The 16,712-nt window shown below is 38.5% G+C and overlaps 1 protein-coding gene across 1 annotated transcript in view; it reads left to right on the top strand.

Moving 5' to 3' along the window:
* LOC140169421 (uncharacterized) overlaps window positions 1-13,699 on the top strand; it is a 34,713-nt gene extending 21,014 nt beyond the window's left edge. The window contains 9 exon segments of the mRNA XM_072192681.1: window positions 205-1,754; window positions 3,407-3,511; window positions 5,059-5,199; window positions 6,406-6,643; window positions 6,646-6,705; window positions 8,689-8,884; window positions 9,917-10,140; window positions 11,345-11,856; window positions 11,859-13,699. Of these exon segments, the coding sequence (XP_072048782.1) occupies window positions 205-1,754; window positions 3,407-3,511; window positions 5,059-5,199; window positions 6,406-6,643; window positions 6,646-6,705; window positions 8,689-8,884; window positions 9,917-10,140; window positions 11,345-11,856; window positions 11,859-12,332 (3,500 nt within the window). The 3' untranslated portion in view covers window positions 12,333-13,699.
* Window positions 13,700-16,712: the final 3,013 nt, after the last annotated feature.

Genomic DNA, 16,712 nt, shown 5'->3' with positions numbered 1-16,712 from the left:
ATTTTCATATGTCAGTTTGCTCGAGCCCCAAACACGTCATTTAAATAATAATTTCTCGAGCATGCATCGTTTTATTTCCGATCCTCGCATATATTAATTTGCGTCTCGCATTGTCTTACGCCCCGCTAGGGTGAAGCATATAGGCCGCCTCCTTCTTCATTAATTTAATTTCTAATACATTTATGCATTATATTTAATCCACAGAAGCAAAGGGTGGTGATACAACAGAGAGCAAAGAGTTACTCAAGACAGAAAAGACGCATAAAGAAGAAACAACTCCCAAAGAAAGCAACAACATTGACAAAAAGACCAACAACATCAAAACAGAAAGCAGCTCAACTGGTGATGATAAACTATGTAAAGATGGTGTGGATACAAAGAGTGATGATGTTGCTACCAGTAACAGTACGCAAAATGACAGTATGAACAAAACTGAAATAAAAAGTGAGATAAAAGTGATCACTTCTGAGAGTGATAGTAAAAACAAAGATGTACCAGAGGACTCGAAGGAGAATGAATGTCAAAACGGAGAGACGGTCGAACACAAAGATGTCAAAGATGAAAAGAATATAAAGGAAGAAGTCAAGCAAGAAGCCAAGGATGAAATAAAGGAAGAAGTCAACGAGGAAGCCAAGGATGAAACTAATGCAAAGGATGATCACAAGGATGTAGTTACAAAAAGTGAGGAAGTCAAAAAGGAGACAAAGGAAGTAAAGGAAGAAATCAAAAAGGAGGCGAAGAAAGTAAAGGAAGAAATCAAAGATTCCAAGAAAGAAGTAAAAGAAGATGAGAAGGAACAAAAAGAAGATGCGAAAGAAGAAAAAGATACCAAAACGACGACAAAACCAGCGAGAAAGGAGGATGGAGATGAAAAAAGCCAAGATGCTGCAGTGGAAGAGGATGGTGATGTAGAGCCTAGCAAGGCCGACAAAGAGGACAATAAGAGAAAGATTGATGATGTTGAAAGCGACTCGTCTGAATCGAGTCGGAAGAAAGTGAAAAGCAAAGAGGAGGACAGTGCTAAAGAAGATGATACTGGTGCTAAAAGCGATGATGTGGTGGATGAGAAGAAAGATGATGAGGTAGGGGGAAAAGGTGCCAGCAAAAAGCAAACAAAGAAAGGAAAGAAAGCGAAAGCACCAAGTGCCCCTCCAGTGAGGGTTATGCCTCGTAGATCAACACGGGCAAAGTCGCTTGAAGAGGAGGTTTGTGAAATTGAGGATGAGGAAAAGAGCACCAAAAAGAAGGGAAGGCCTAAAAAGGAGAAGGCAAAGAAATCAGATGACTCAGATGAAGACGAGGAGGAAGAGGAGGAGGAAAAGAGCACAAAAAAGAGGGGTAGACCGAAAAAGGGGAAGGCAAAGAAATCAAGTGATTCAGATGCGGAAGATGAAGAGGAAGAGGAAAAGAGCACAAAAAAGAAGGGTAGACCTAAAAAGGGGAAGGCAAAGAAATCAGATGACTCGGATGAGGAAGAAGAAGATACAGAAGAAGAGGAAGAAGAAGAGACGGAGGAGGAAGAAGAGGAGAGTGAGGAGGAGGAGGAGGATCACAACAAGAAGAAAACAAAGACTCCAACAAAGAAAGGGAGGAAGCAAGGGAAAGCAAAGAAGACACCAAAGCGTAAAGCATCTTCCAAAGCAGCTGCAAAAGTAGAGGAGGTGATGCTAGAGGAGGAGGAGAGTGAGTGGGAGGCGGAGGATGAGAATGACCAGCCGTGTATCAAGTGTGGATTGTACAACCATCCTGAATGGGTGAGTACTGTTCTGGGCTATTCCATTTCAAATCCACACTACCCCTGTGGAAGATAATAGCTAAAGTCTTCCACAGATGGAGTATAAAATTGACAATTGGGTAACTTCCATTTGAAATACTCACTCCAGTTGTGGGAGATATAGGTAAAGCCATAATACAGGGGGAGTATGGGTTTCAAAATGATTAACCCTGACCAATTACATTTGAAAAACATACTCCCTCTGTGGAAGACATTTCCAAAATCTTCCACAGGGGTATGGATTTTAAATGGAACAACCCAATCAACTAGAGCTGTTGTCAACAAAGCAATAGGGGGATTAATAGACTTCATTTTGTATTGCTGATATGATATGTGTAATTGACTGTAATGTCCATGAATGAAACTAGCATACCCCCTCATACGTTCAGTTAAGGTTATTAATTATTTTAAACTGTTGTGATTTGGTAGTTCACAGCATCTTACGATCGGTAGTGCGCTTTGGCAAAAACTGCATTGCTTAATTCATAGCGTGTAGAAGAATTCAAATATCACAGATATACTTTTATAGGTGCTGCGGTTCTTGAGTTACGTTGTAAAGAGGGCTGAAACAACAACACTTTTGTAAAACGTACATAACTCATTAAAACAATAAATTAAGCAAGTTTGCAACTTGCTTCGACCAACAATACCTCGTCTACCCTTAAGGCAATAATAATTAAAGGTCAAGAATTAACAATATGGCAATTTTTAATGTAGAAACTACAATATCACTGTGTGAATTTATATCTCTAAACATCGAGCTTTTGAGCTCTCATCCAAACCCCAAAACATCATATTGACAGTAATATTTTGATGTAAATAAATGACGCATAACATGGTCTCTGAACTTAATATTTGGACTTTTGTTGAAAACTTGCGGACATCGGATCTTGAGATTTGACGACTGTCGACAATGAAAATTCTACTCAACAGCCCTACTATCAACTCAGGATTTTTGTGTGAATTATTTATATTTTGAGGAAAAAATCTTTGAAGTTGTTTAATATTTTTTGAGTCTAAAGAAAGTTTTAAGGTAACTCTTTTATCAAAGTACATGTTCACGTGTTATTACAAAATTAGAAATAAGGTATAAAGTAGTCCATAGATTGAGAATTTTGTTCTGGGGATTTTGATACCCCATTCGGTACAATACGACTTTATTTTTTTATAGCAATTTCAATAGAAAAGAGAGCTTTTCAAAAGTGAGAAAAAATTTGCATTGACTTTTCCATCAAAGCATGCAGATATTGATAACAGCGGAGTGATCGTTCATCCGTTAGGCTTGATTGAACCCGTAACAAAAGATAGTAGAAATCACCTTGGAGGGGGAAATATCACAATTTGTCACTTTTGAAACTCGACCATTTGTCATTCAAATGAGTATATTTTAGTGGAATAAAAGCGCATCATGCCAAATAAGGTATCAAAGTATGCAGAAAAAAATTCTCCATCTATCGACTAAGTCCTGTATTTTGCAAATGAGATTTTGTGTCTTTAAGATATGGCTTTTGTTTGAAGTGTTTGGATACTTTTTGGCACAGTATGATGTTAATGCCTAGATTATAAGCCATGGCATTACAAAAATGATTTGTAATTATTCACATTATTTTCTCTTTCTCTACTGTATGATAGATACTTTTATGTGACAAATGTGATGCTGGATACCACACAGCCTGTCTGAGGCCGCCCCTCATGATCATACCAGATGGCAATTGGTATTGCCCTACATGTGAACATGTAAGTTTACCGTATTGTTTGTAATAAAGCTCCCCCTCTAATAAACGCCCCCCTCCAATTTTTCTGTGAAAAATTGACAAAAATGCGAACATTTAAGGTAAGCTTAAAACTTGCATCAGTCATGTCAGTCACGATCGCTAAATTGAATGGACAAAACCTATTATGACTCAACTCCCATCCATTTCATTGCCTAATTATGGTAGAATTTCACTAATTCCATGCACCATACAGGTGTAATTTTGTTGCATTTCCCACGAAAATATCATTTTCCGTGGGCGCCGCCATCGTGTATAGTCGTAAATCCCTCCTTTTAATAGGAGCACCATCGGGAAATTGAACACGATTTTTAAGCTTTTTCACTGACAATTCACTTCCAATAAACGCCCCCATTTTGGAAAAATGCAACGCCCCCGGCGTTTATTACAAACAATACGGTATATCAAATTGGAAAATTATAATCTATTTAACTGGACTTACTATTTTGAAAAATCAGACGGCGTGAGGAAACATGCAGGATAGATGTGAAACTGTCGCCGGTTCAAAATAATTCAAGTTCAATCGAGAATAAACATAAAATATATGTGATTTTATGTGAGATGCTAAAAAATTAGACGGCGTGAGGAAACATCCAGGATAGGATGTGAAACTGTCGCCAGTTCAAAATAATTAAAGTGAAGTTCAATCGAGAATAAACATAAATATATATATGTTAGTTTATGTCAACCATTGAGCTATTCCAGTTGAAATTCATAACCCCTATGGAAAACATGGCCTTAAACTTCAAATGGAGTCACCAATTCAGGTAAATCTATTTGAAATTCACACTCCCTGTGTGGGAGATTCAGGTTATGTCTTTCATAGGGGGTGTGTGGATCCCAACTGGAAAAGCCCATTTTGGGCTCATGATGTGTGATGCAATCTTATCCAATTGGGCAGAGAATAAGTATTTATATATATTTGGACGTAAAACAGCCATTTTAAGAAAACGACAACTCCAATTTTTATGCAACATTCATAAATGGAATTCTAGACATCAATTACATACAAATCAGCACCAACTTTAACAGAATTAGGCATATAATAATGATTGTTGTTGAAAATATTACTTTCAGACCCGACCCCGACCCCCCCAGAGCCCCCTGTCCAAATACTTAGCCGGCACCAACTCATTTTTGGGCCGATTTGGATGAAAATGGTGTCAAAATGCTCAGGAGATCATACTGCATCAAATAAGTATGTACCCAAATACTTGTTTTGGCCGGCACCAACTCATTTTTTTTTTTTTTTTTATGAAAATAGTGTCAAAATGCTCAGGAGATCATACTGCATCAAATAAGCCTGTTCCCTTAAGAAATATGAAACATCACCCTTTTTGAAAGGCTGTTTAACCTAAGCCTAGTAGTAAAGCAATGGAAGCTGCTTATTACCCTGCCATTTTATATACACCACTAAAGCTATGTACGCGATGAGTGCATACTTGTTGTTAAGTTCTGATGAACCACTGTCCAACTGTTCTAATTTAATGCCTGCAATGATCTGTTTTTTAGACTCAGCTTATTCTGAAGTTGGAAAAAGCCCTGGAGGAAATAGATGCCCAGTTAAAGAAGAGAGCCCATAAAGACAATAGGAAGAAGAGGTCAACCAAATGGGCCTATACAGACCTATGTATGGACAACATATTACCAGAGGTAAGGAAAGAGGTTATCCAAATGGGCCTATATTGACCTATGGACAACATTGCCAGATGTAAGGGAAGAGGTCAACCAAATAATAGTGAAATAAATTTCTTTTTGAAATGGAGGGAGGGGGTGGTGCAAAAAAATCTTGGAAGTACAGTGAATCCAACACCTTTTTAGTCATAAGCAAGCTTGCTTACCATATGATTCTGTTCTAATGATTCTTATCTAATCGCATGATACATCCTGCATCCACATAAATGGAGTATAAAATATGAAAAGAGATCAGAAAGGATGAGATACAAAAATTAAGTAACGCCATTTGGCCTCCAAACATCATAATGAAAAGTAAATAATTATGTTTACCCAAGGGAAAAGTACATAATGCTTTCTTTGTTACTATTGATCCTGCTTGTATCGGACCACGGTCAGTGAAGCCGATATGGCTCTGCTAAATAGGCTACCAAAAACATGTTTTATAACATATATAGAGTCTGGTCATCTATAGCTTATATCGACCAAGAAGAGCTATCGACCTCCATTGTTACAGGTCGGTCAATATATGGGCAACATTTGCGCCGGTCCCCTAAATTGGATCAAGAAAATATAATTTTAAAAATGCAGTTGATTCATCTGATGGTGCAAGTGTTGCTTGCTTACTTGCTTATTTTGGGTGGTTTTCCCGAACCACGACAGCTCTCCATATCCTCCTGTCCTGCATCGCCGTTCCCAAGTCAGATGCTTCCAGTCCAGTGTCTTGCTTGAGTACATTACATATGTAAGGGGTGGTCTACCAGGGTTTCTTGTACCATGTTTGGGTGCCCAGTTTATCAGGTTGGCGACAGGTTCACACTTGCTCCTGAAGCAGTGGCCAGCGAAGCGTGTTCTGCTTTCTCTGATCTTCTCTGAGAGCTTTGGGAGGTCTCCATACAACTCTTTGTTACTTATGTGCTGTTTCCAATGGATGTTGTACACTGCCCTTAGCATACGGGTGTAACAGCCATCCAGCTCTTTGGCTAGTTTGGGAGTTATGGTCCAGGCTTCACATCCAGGCAAGTGTTGGACCCTACAAATTTGCTGAATTTTGCAGATCAGAACACATTGGTCCCCATAAGTTTTGCAGGCCAGGACCCCAATCATGTCCTTATTGCTATGTACCCTGGTGTTTATAGATGTGCAACTTTAAATGTTTTTGTGACTTTTTATTTGTTCAAACAGGAGCAGGTCGTAGTGCGCAGGCATAAACATCATAAAAAGCACCCATACTCATCCTCTCGCCGCGATTCGCGTTCACCACGCCGATCCCATCGAGAATATGAGCGTGAATCACGAACACAATCATCCAGGAGGTCTGCAAGGCAGAAGCATTACGAGGAAGAATATGCGGAGGACTTTGAAGATTACGAGCTGGTGACAAAACGATCCACAAGACAGCGCAAGCAGATCAGCTACAAATTCAAGATTTTGACGAGGCCATCAATTCTGCCATTAATGAAGAGGTGGAGGAACATAAAAAATGTAAGGCCAGACTCTTTAATTCGAGGTTTATATGACTGGTCATTAGTTGTTTTGAACTATAGTTTGATCAGCTCATAATAGGCAGGAAATGTTGGGCTTTTACCACAACGCCGAAAAATAGACCCACGTTAAGAGTGCTGTTATTTGACCTGTCCCGTCTATATTTTATATGTTAAAGGAAAGTAGACAAAGTATAGGGCTTGAATTAATAGTTTGTGATGCTTCTGGCGAGATGTAACAAGACAGTTCACAAAATAAAATATTTTCATATCAATCCGTGTTGTAAGGCCCGCCGATTATGAGCTGATCAAAGTATAGGGTATTGTACCATGTATAAACTATTAAACAACAACTCAGGAACTTTGCGTCATCAGTTGACCTTAGCAGCCAGGATCGGCTACCTGGGTTTCGTACGGGTTACAGCAAGACAATAAGTTCCGTGTCCAGGGGAATTTTAAGCTAACTCAATTTTCACAAGAGTGTACTATACCATCGCCAGGGTTCAAACCCGCAACCTCTTGCACCATAGTCGAGCATGTTATCGATTGAGCTAGCATGACTGCTGAAACAGTCTAAACTTGTACAGCATGTGTGGTTTAGGGCTAAATTGATCCCTGGGTATCTTCTATGACACAATTGAAGATATTGGCAGTGGAAAGTGTGTTGTGTCATTACGGAACATGGCAACATGCTTGTCGTGTGTGTCATGTAGCATGTTGTAAGTGCCGTACGTAATACACACAGAATTGTAAACATGTTTTGTGACAGATTCGTTCATTTAAGTGTTCGCTGTGTTTCATGGGGTCAATTCTGCTGTACACAAGGTTGAATTGGGATTAACCTAGTTTAAAGGTGTTATCGACAAATGATTTCTAATTCAATGCTTCGTCGGGGGAAAAATATAACAATCGACACATGTCAACACTCGTAGTGAGATAAAAAAAATACTGACAAAAGTCAATAAATGAGCTTAAAATCATGCCGATATGAGTTATAATCGACGACTTCCAGTGTTAACATACTTTCTGGTTCTTCCTACTTCCGGGTTCTGGTCAATAGGGAGGTAATTTTGACTTTCCGATGAAAACATGATCGCATTTATAAGCTTATTTGGACAAAATAGCATGGAAATTTCTTTTTCTTTTTTGATATGTGTCGTTAAGTGACGACACATACATGTACGACAATCGCTAACACCTTTAACATAGTTATTGATTACATAATCTGTCTGATAAGTACTTTGACGGATTTGAAAATCCACCTAGTCCCTCATTTCAATTTCAAAAAGTAAAACATATTTTAAGGAAATGCTGTACAAGATCCTGTGTCATATACTGGGGTACCCAAAAAGGTGGTTTTGTTACATTTTGATGTGCAGCTTGAATTTCAAAACACTGTCTCTTGAGTATTCCTTCACTTAGAAGATTCAATTAGGTCTTAAATTGAGGCTAATTTATTCTATATTACTCATGTTTTTAACCTGTTTTAAAATAATTTTTAATTATTTTCTGATGACGTTTGGCATGAAATGTGCCAAGGGTGGTTGAGGATTAGGGGGAGGAGGATTAGGGGGAGGGATACGTATCGTAAATTTGATCTAAAACCCCCAATAAAAATTTGAATCTAGTAAAAAAAATGTCTAAATGAACTCCCAGACATCTACACCAAGTAAATAAATACAGAAGGTCATTTAAAAGACTAATACTTGTTCAGCATGATTGTAAATGTGGAAAAAAGAGGTGGGGTTAAGTCCCACCTACTTTGTGATTGTTTTTGCCCGCACTCTCTTATTTTTTAACCGATTTCCATAAAAAAAAGGTGTCAAAATGCTCAGGAGGATGAACCACTTCAAATGAGATGTGTAGGTAAAATGTTTGAAACATTTCATTTTTTTACTATGTAACACAAAGGTACCCCAGGTTGTGACACAGGACCACAAGCTAATAACTCAAAAAATGTTATTCTGTAATTCTACTTTTCTAGCTATTGAGGAGGCCAAGAATACATTTGGCATAAGTCGAGGCAAGGACATGTCTAACATCCTGGGTGCAGTGCCAGAAGAGGAGGTGGAAGAGGACGATGAGGAGAAGAGAGCAAGGAAAGTGAGGAGGAAGCTGAACGATTTAGACGCGGATGCGTCCAGTGAGGAGGATAGTGATGACTTCAAATTGGAGGGAAGGTAGGTGAAAAAAGTGATGATTTATAGTGCACTATGTACAGGCACAATGCCTAGATGTTGATCCACAAGCCTCGGCACACTTTACAGGTTGTTGCTGACTAGTACCATCCCTACATCATTCCATAAACTATTTAACAACAACACAGGAATTGCTGCTTAGAAGCGCACACATCCTAGACATTCCACTATCATTGACTTTCGCAGCCAGGATCAGCTCCCCAAGTTTTGTACCGGTTACAATGAGACAATGAACAGTAAGTTCCTTGTCCAGGGGTTTTCAAGCTAACTCAATTTTTCCACGAGAGCATACTAAACCACCGGGATTCAAACCCGGAACCTATTGCACCATAGTCGAATGCCTTATCGATTGTGTATTTTAGTGATTAATTGATTACATCATAATAATGGTAGAATTGCTTTTTATATGGTCCATCTCTTTCCATCCCGGTTTCATCCCAGATCAAGTGCGAATTAGTATCTTTGGAAATCAAATTCTTTAAAACTTACATATCATCAAATGTCGTCCCTTCAAGCATTTATGCAAAAAGAACACTTAATTATTTCTTGTAAATGTGACTGATTCCTGGAATTACTGACATTTATACAGCGTGTTACTGGTAGTCTACGATGTTTTTATCATTGATAATCATCATGATCATGTAATATATTGATATCAAATAAAAAACCCTATTTTTGTCATTAACATATTGAAATTAGGAGTTACAAATCAGTGTAGTTCGAAGATATCATCAAAAAACTGTTGAATTAGTCTCAAACGTGGTATACCACAATCGAGACAGGTTTTTTGATGATTTCTTCAGAAATTTACCGATTTGGAATGCATAATTTTAATATGTTAATGAGAAAAATATAAGCTTTCATCTGATACCAAAATCTGCATTTTGATGGGGTAAAGGATGATGAGGCAGTGGATCGGGTTACCCACCTTTAATTCCAACTTATATACATTTCTGGCTCTTTTTTTTTTTTTTTTTTTTTTTTTATTTAAACATGTTTCTTATCATTTTACAGTGAAGCTGAAAGTGAAGAAGCCGAAGAAGAGGAACCGTCCGAAGACAGTGACGCAAGCGGAGATAGCGGCGTAGTCAGACCGAGGAGACGATCAAAGAGAGGCAGTAAATGGAGCGATCTCCCACGGCGCAAGAGCGAGCGTAATCGAAGCGGCGGGCGCAGGAAAAAATACAATTATGATTCAGATTCAACAATTCCGTCATCAATTGCAGATGAAGAATCGGGTAAGAGTCAAAGCTTGATATGTTTGATTCAAATAAAGTATGTCATGCAGTGTGTATGTGGCAGAGAAATGGGCCAATTTAAGTTTTTTTTCCAAATTTTTATTCAAAAACTTGGCTAAAATTATGTTTTAAAAGCATTTGTTGATAGAATTACATGATCAAGTTAACACCCTGAGCACTACCTGCTGATCTAACATTGCCTCTGATTGGTCAATTACATGATATCTTCATTTTAATCACCAATCAGAATGGAGCTTTGCAAATAATTCACACAATTTTTTTTGCGTATTGAAATTATTCTAACAACATCAGCAGGTAGTTCTCATGGGGTTAAAATTAGTGTCAATATTTCATTCATTACTTGTATTAGAGTGTTATAGTTTTGAATGTTTTTTTATTAATTTATTTATTTATAACATTTGGCCGAAGCCAGGCTAATCCCAATAGTGCTCAGAGGCTACTAAATTTAAGGGACGCCATCCGGATATGACGGGACAGGGATATGGGAAGAGGTCCGATTTTAGAGCATCGCAGGCCTATTTTCACTTGACTTTGAGTCAGGTGGGGGATTGTGTGATTTAAATTTAAATTACTGACAATTTTTCATTATTAGTATAAGAATGGAAGTTTGGAGCATCTCAATCTTATCTTATCTTGGGTTTTAGTCGGGGGATGGAGGGGGTGCATCCACATTGGATTTTAAAGTGTTTGCAAGCTCTGAGATATACTGTTATTTTACTATTCATGTATTGTAACAAGTGGAATCTGCATAATGTTATTAACAAGGATCATTCAAAATGTTCTACTTATATCTAATAATTTCAGGTTTGCACATTTTCTATGATGGACTTTGGAATGTTTTGTATGTTTCACTGATTTTACAGATTTGGTACCCTTGAAACTATTCACTTTTGCATGAAAATGGGCTGTTTCAGTTGATATCCATACACTCGTACAGTAGATGTGGCCATAATCTTCCACACATGGAGTGGGAATTTCAAATGGGGTTACATGAATGGATGATTCCATTTGAAATCTTGTCACCCATTCAGGTAGCTGAATTTTGAAATCTGTACACCATGAGTGGGAGATTTTAAGGTCATGGGGTGTGTGGATTTCAACTGGAATTGCCTATTTAGAGCATCTCTGTTCTTCAACAGTCAACAATTTTTGAATCTTTCCCAATTTCACCCATTTTTTACAGGGAGTGACTACAGTGATGAAAGCGGACCTGCAGGGCGGCGTAAGGCTGCCCGGCGTCCCGTCAGGTATCGTGAAAAGTCTGACAGTGAGACCGAAAGCGAGACGCAGGCAGACTCCAGATACTCAGAAGAATCCGAATCCGATGAAAAACCAAAGAGACCAAAGAAAGATTACGAAACCTCATCAGAGGACGAAGCAGCTGAAGAGGAGGAAACTTATTCAAGAAAGAGAAAATTTGTGTTAGAAAGTGACGAGGAGGAGGAGGAGCAGGAGGAGGTGGTGGAAAAAAGAACTGTTGCTAAGGACAAGAAACAGAAGAAAAGAAATAAATCGGGTGAAAAAACAGCGATCATGAAAATAAGGACAAGAAACAAAAGAAAAGAAAGAAATCTGGTGAAAACAGTGATCATGAAAATAGGAAGGACAAGAAACAGAAGAAACAAAAGAAATCTGTTGAAAACAGCGATGAAAAGAAGAAATCTGTTGAAAACAGCGACGACGACAAAGAGGTCGGTGTAGAAAAGTTAAAGACACGGACAAGATCGAAACGAGTAGATTACAAAAAGATGGCTGAAGGAAACAGCTCGGAAGAAGAAGGGGAGGAGAAAAAGGAGGGACAAAGTGATGAGGAGGAGGGAAGTGCAAGTAAGCAGAACCATAAGAAACTGAAAACTGTCACTCCCGCACAGGATGCGGCATTAGCTGGGAAACCGGCTAAGGACACATTAAAGAATAGACTTATTGATCCTGATAGGACGTCTACGTCAACCAAAGTTGGTGCTATTATACAAGGGTCCTCGTCGTCGGTAAACGGCGGGCAAACTGTGTTCAATGGTAACGAGGACATTGAGGACAATATCGAAGACATGGAGAGCGAAGAAGAGGAGATTGATGTTGCCGCCGCCGCCGCCACCACTGGAGGGGATGTTGACGATGAGGATTTACTGAACGTGACGGATCTCATTGATTTTGTAACGCAAGACAGTTGAAGTTTGTTTGTGGCTCGTCGTCAGCATGGCAAATGCAACGAATTGCAATTTTGTTTATTGTCGGTTGTCATTTATGTGTTTGTATTCAAAAGTGGTGAACACTCTAAGGTTGTTTTTTAATGGTAGACGTTGTAAGCTGAGGGTCCTGATGAACAGCTTGTACTTGGACTGCTCAGTGCCAGAATTGGGCAAGTAATAGCTGCCATGTGTAGATCAGTACAAGTTACTGTGTGTAAATTGCCAATTGTTAACTGTGCAGCTATTGCACCTGCCCACTTCTGGCACTGAGCAGTCGCCTTTAGAGCCAGGGTGTTTATTTTTATTTTCACTTGTCAGGCATGAAAATTTTCAGCATTTCTGAAAATGGTAAAAAAACCACTGTTTTCAGTGTTTTTTTTTTTTTTTCAAGACCAGTTTTCATGCCTGCACTTCATTACAGAATGAAGACAATGTTTTTAGCCTGTGTCCCATATCTGGAGTCTCATAAAACTTAGGCAATGCCATTTTTTTATTACGCACTCACAAAACAGTCCAATGTTGCTCCTTTAAAGAGATTTCTTTTGAGATATTGACCCATGTCCAACGATTTTCTGCACAAAAACTACTCTAGTTTGTCATTTTTTTTAATGATTTTTGAAAACATGGACCCATGTCTAAGGATTTTCTGTTGTGAAAATCATAACCATTTGGGTGGCACATCCCTGTGTAATTCAACATGGGAGTAGCGCCCTCAGCAGGGTCAAAGGTTGAGCTGTTTTGCATTACAGTTAATGGTACAAATGTGTTATATGAGACGATAGATGCATGGCAGACGCTAAAAACAACATCTTTATTTGCATACTTGAACACTTTATTAAAATATGCGTATATCAAACCGATGAAAAATAGATAAGGATGAAGTAAATTTGTACAGATTTTTTACCGGGACTTTAAGTCAATTAGTTATTTGTCTCGCATCAGAGTGGATTGGGCAGCTTATCCGTACATGTAGCATAGCGCCGTCACATTGTTGTGCAGCTGAGCTGACGTATTATTGATCCTTACCATGGTCGCTCCAAAATCAGGTTCAAAACCTTTGCAGAGTCAAGCTTTTTAAATTAAAAGTTCGACTAAAGTGTGCGGTGTGTTCCTTATGCTGTCCACACAAGCGCATGCACCCCTGTGTACACTTGTACATTGTAAAGCATTGTCGAAGTGTAGCATTATTGCATGCAAGAAAGGGGCGAAAACCAAACACTTTTGTGCTTTCTTTTGCACAGAAACTTGTTTTGGTAGCAAAGGATCAATATGTCATATAACACGACCAGGAACAAAAAATTGCTCAAACGTTAAATTTGAGGTGACTGTCCTTTTTCAAATAAGTAACATCATTGCCGCATAGTGGCGAAAAGTAGATGACTAGAAACCGTCCAAAAATTCAAATTTTTACAGTTGAAACGTGTGGACAAAGCTGTTATTACCTTCATGTAAGCATACTCAAGAGTTAACCTAGTACCAAGACAGGGATTATACAGCTTAAAGAATAAAGCTGTCTGTTCCCTCAAATGAAGTCTTGACAGTAGGCTAACTTTGTTTCAATAACTCTTCCTATACCTTTGTAAAGTAGCCAAATGTTGTTAATCCATGATGAATCCACACTTTACAATATAGCTTATATAAAATTTGTCATGCCTGGAACCTGTGTGCATATACACGCTTACATTACAAGTTGAATTCAGTATTTTGGAGCTAAATATTGCTGTTTTATTTTGTAGTTTTATTCCTTAATCAACAGAGAAATCACCAATCTTTTTGTAAGGCTGAGTGGCAATGATTAACTGACATTCCCCATGAAATAATATCGTGAATTATATGATCTTTAACTTGTTTTCATTGTTGAAAGGGATGCAATCATGTTTCACCATTGTTTATCACAGTTTAACAACTCGCGTCTCTGTGGATTACTTCGCTCGCTAAAGCTGCTTTCGCTCGGGCAGCTTAAACCACACAGACCATGCGGACGCATCGTTGTTAAACGGTGATGAACAACGGTGAAACATGATTGAATCCCTAAGTATGCTTACATGAAGAATAGTCCTGTTTTAGGCACCCCATCGTTTGGTATGGTTTATAGTAACAGGTTATTCGTCCCTATGCGGTGCTCACAACGACATGTGATTAAAAAACACACAGGTCTGGTGGCTGTATCAGGACTCTTCGCAAGTACATTAGCACTCGAGCACAAGGTGGTAAAAGATTGTGTAATAATAATGTACAGTTTATTTTTGTATTATAATAATGACCTACAATTGTACAAGCACAAACTCGTGGTAGATATTTGCATGTATTTCACAACTCCAAGTTGTTTCGGACAATACAGGGTGGCTCAAAATGATTACTTACTGGTGATTTATAGCAAGAGGTTTATCTTAAACTTCCCATAATGCATGTCTCCCATTTCAAAACTCTGTGCTGATTTGCTATCTAGTGCAACATGGGTTGCTAGTGACGAAATGTCAAGGCAGTTAAGCGAATGCCCTGGTGCCGTGTGTTATTACCGCTCATGCACTGATCAACCACACGATAAAAAGAATCGGGAAGCACCGTAAAAAAACTTGGCAATTGGTGGCAAGAAAGTTTCGCACCACGGACGTCGAAGTTCACTTTTCAAAGGGCGAACAGTTGTTACGAAAATCAAAACGACTGGTAAACATTTCTACTAAATGACCTCAAAAGGTCAAATCTTCTCATTTCGTCTGTGAAAAATAAAATGACGAAATTGCAACAGTGACTGTCACCCTTACGAGTGAAAATACAGCTTATTTAGCCAGTGTCAACATGGGGTCCTCGGTTTGAATATTTTCCTAACATATTGGACTAACTCCACAGCTATATGGTTTTTCACAATATAACAGTAATGAAAAAAAAACTGAAATTGTTCGTCATTTTTCGGCACAAAAATTTTGGCAAAAAATGACGTCACGGACATAAACAACAATCTCCTAATTAGCATAATTGTCGCCATTCCACCAGCTAGCTCGTCCTGTGATTGGTCCTTTAGTTATCTAGTTTTTATTCTATATCGATGCGAAATGTACTTCAATGAACAGAGCACATCCAGATCTTGCAAAATGTGTTAATTTCTTGACTATCGACCCATTCTCTCGGTCGGGCTGACGTCACACAGTGGGAAAAGCCTTGTAAAACCAGTGTGCGCATGTGCAGTTCCCCTCCCTCGAGCTGGTTGCTATGAGTGCGCTTGTGCAAAGGGGACAACATACCCGGATGTGCGACCAAGAGAATGTTTAGCCTATCTACTCTCAAAATGAAAACACTGCACTAAGTAGCAAATCAGTACTGTCAGTAAATGGAAGAAATGCATTGTGGGAAGTGGAAGATATCCTCTCTGGATGGATCTTGCATTGTGGAAGTTACAGAAAAAATATTGTACAATGTACAATTGTAATCTTACGCAATCCATGTTGATAGTCAAGTAAAACTTGAAAATACTATAATAGAAACTGTCACATGGTTAGGAACTGATCATTTTGGCACACCCTGTACATGTATGTCAATAGTTGATGTATCAATGTACACTACTCACTTGTCATTTTTTATTTTAGTCATAATATACATGTAGTTGTATAGATGTTCAGTGCAAACGTGGCACAATGAATTTGAAATAAGGTCAGTTAATATCGAGCTCATAACGTCTAAAACTCATACTGTCTGAAGCTCATACAAGCTCATACCGTCTAAAAGCTGAGAGCAAGTTAATTCAATAGATCAGGTGTGCATTTATGAGATGTTAATTGCTATTATGGTCATTTCAATTGTGCACTACGTATACACATGACTATTCTATCCTCTACTACTGAACATGAGGATTAGAAGTAAATGTTGGGCATCAAGATTGCAAATACTGAAATCATGAATAGACTATAGATTGCTTTTGCTCATCACTGCTCCACAAAAATAAACATTCAGCGCTATGATTGCAAGTCACTGTAAATTATAGTATTGATGGGCGGGGTGATATTGTGTTTTGTGCCTCACATTGAGGCCTGTACCAAAATAATCTGATTCCCAAGGTTTAGGTTTAATTGCACAGGGGGTTTTGATGTTGGAAGTAAAAATGTGCTTCACAATGTCTCATAGAACAGTATGGTGGTAACCACCATGGATGATAAGTCTAGCATGTGTTTGTTCATAACATATAAACTGAAAATAATTCAGGCTTGAAATTTCACTGGGATTATGAGAAAATGCTTTCTTCTGATGCCAAAATATAGTATCAAGTGGTGGGCTGAGGCTGTCGATCTGGTAATGCTCCTTTAATGACAGTCTGGAAAATAACATAAAATTTTAATTTTTGACAGAAAATCTAACAGTGATACTGGG

This window comes from Amphiura filiformis, chromosome 14, assembly GCF_039555335.1.
Source record: "Amphiura filiformis chromosome 14, Afil_fr2py, whole genome shotgun sequence".
NCBI classification, from domain to species: Eukaryota; Metazoa; Echinodermata; class Ophiuroidea; order Amphilepidida; family Amphiuridae; genus Amphiura; species Amphiura filiformis.
Note: the sequence above shows the minus strand (reverse complement) of the source record. Positions and strands in the feature narration are given on the sequence as shown.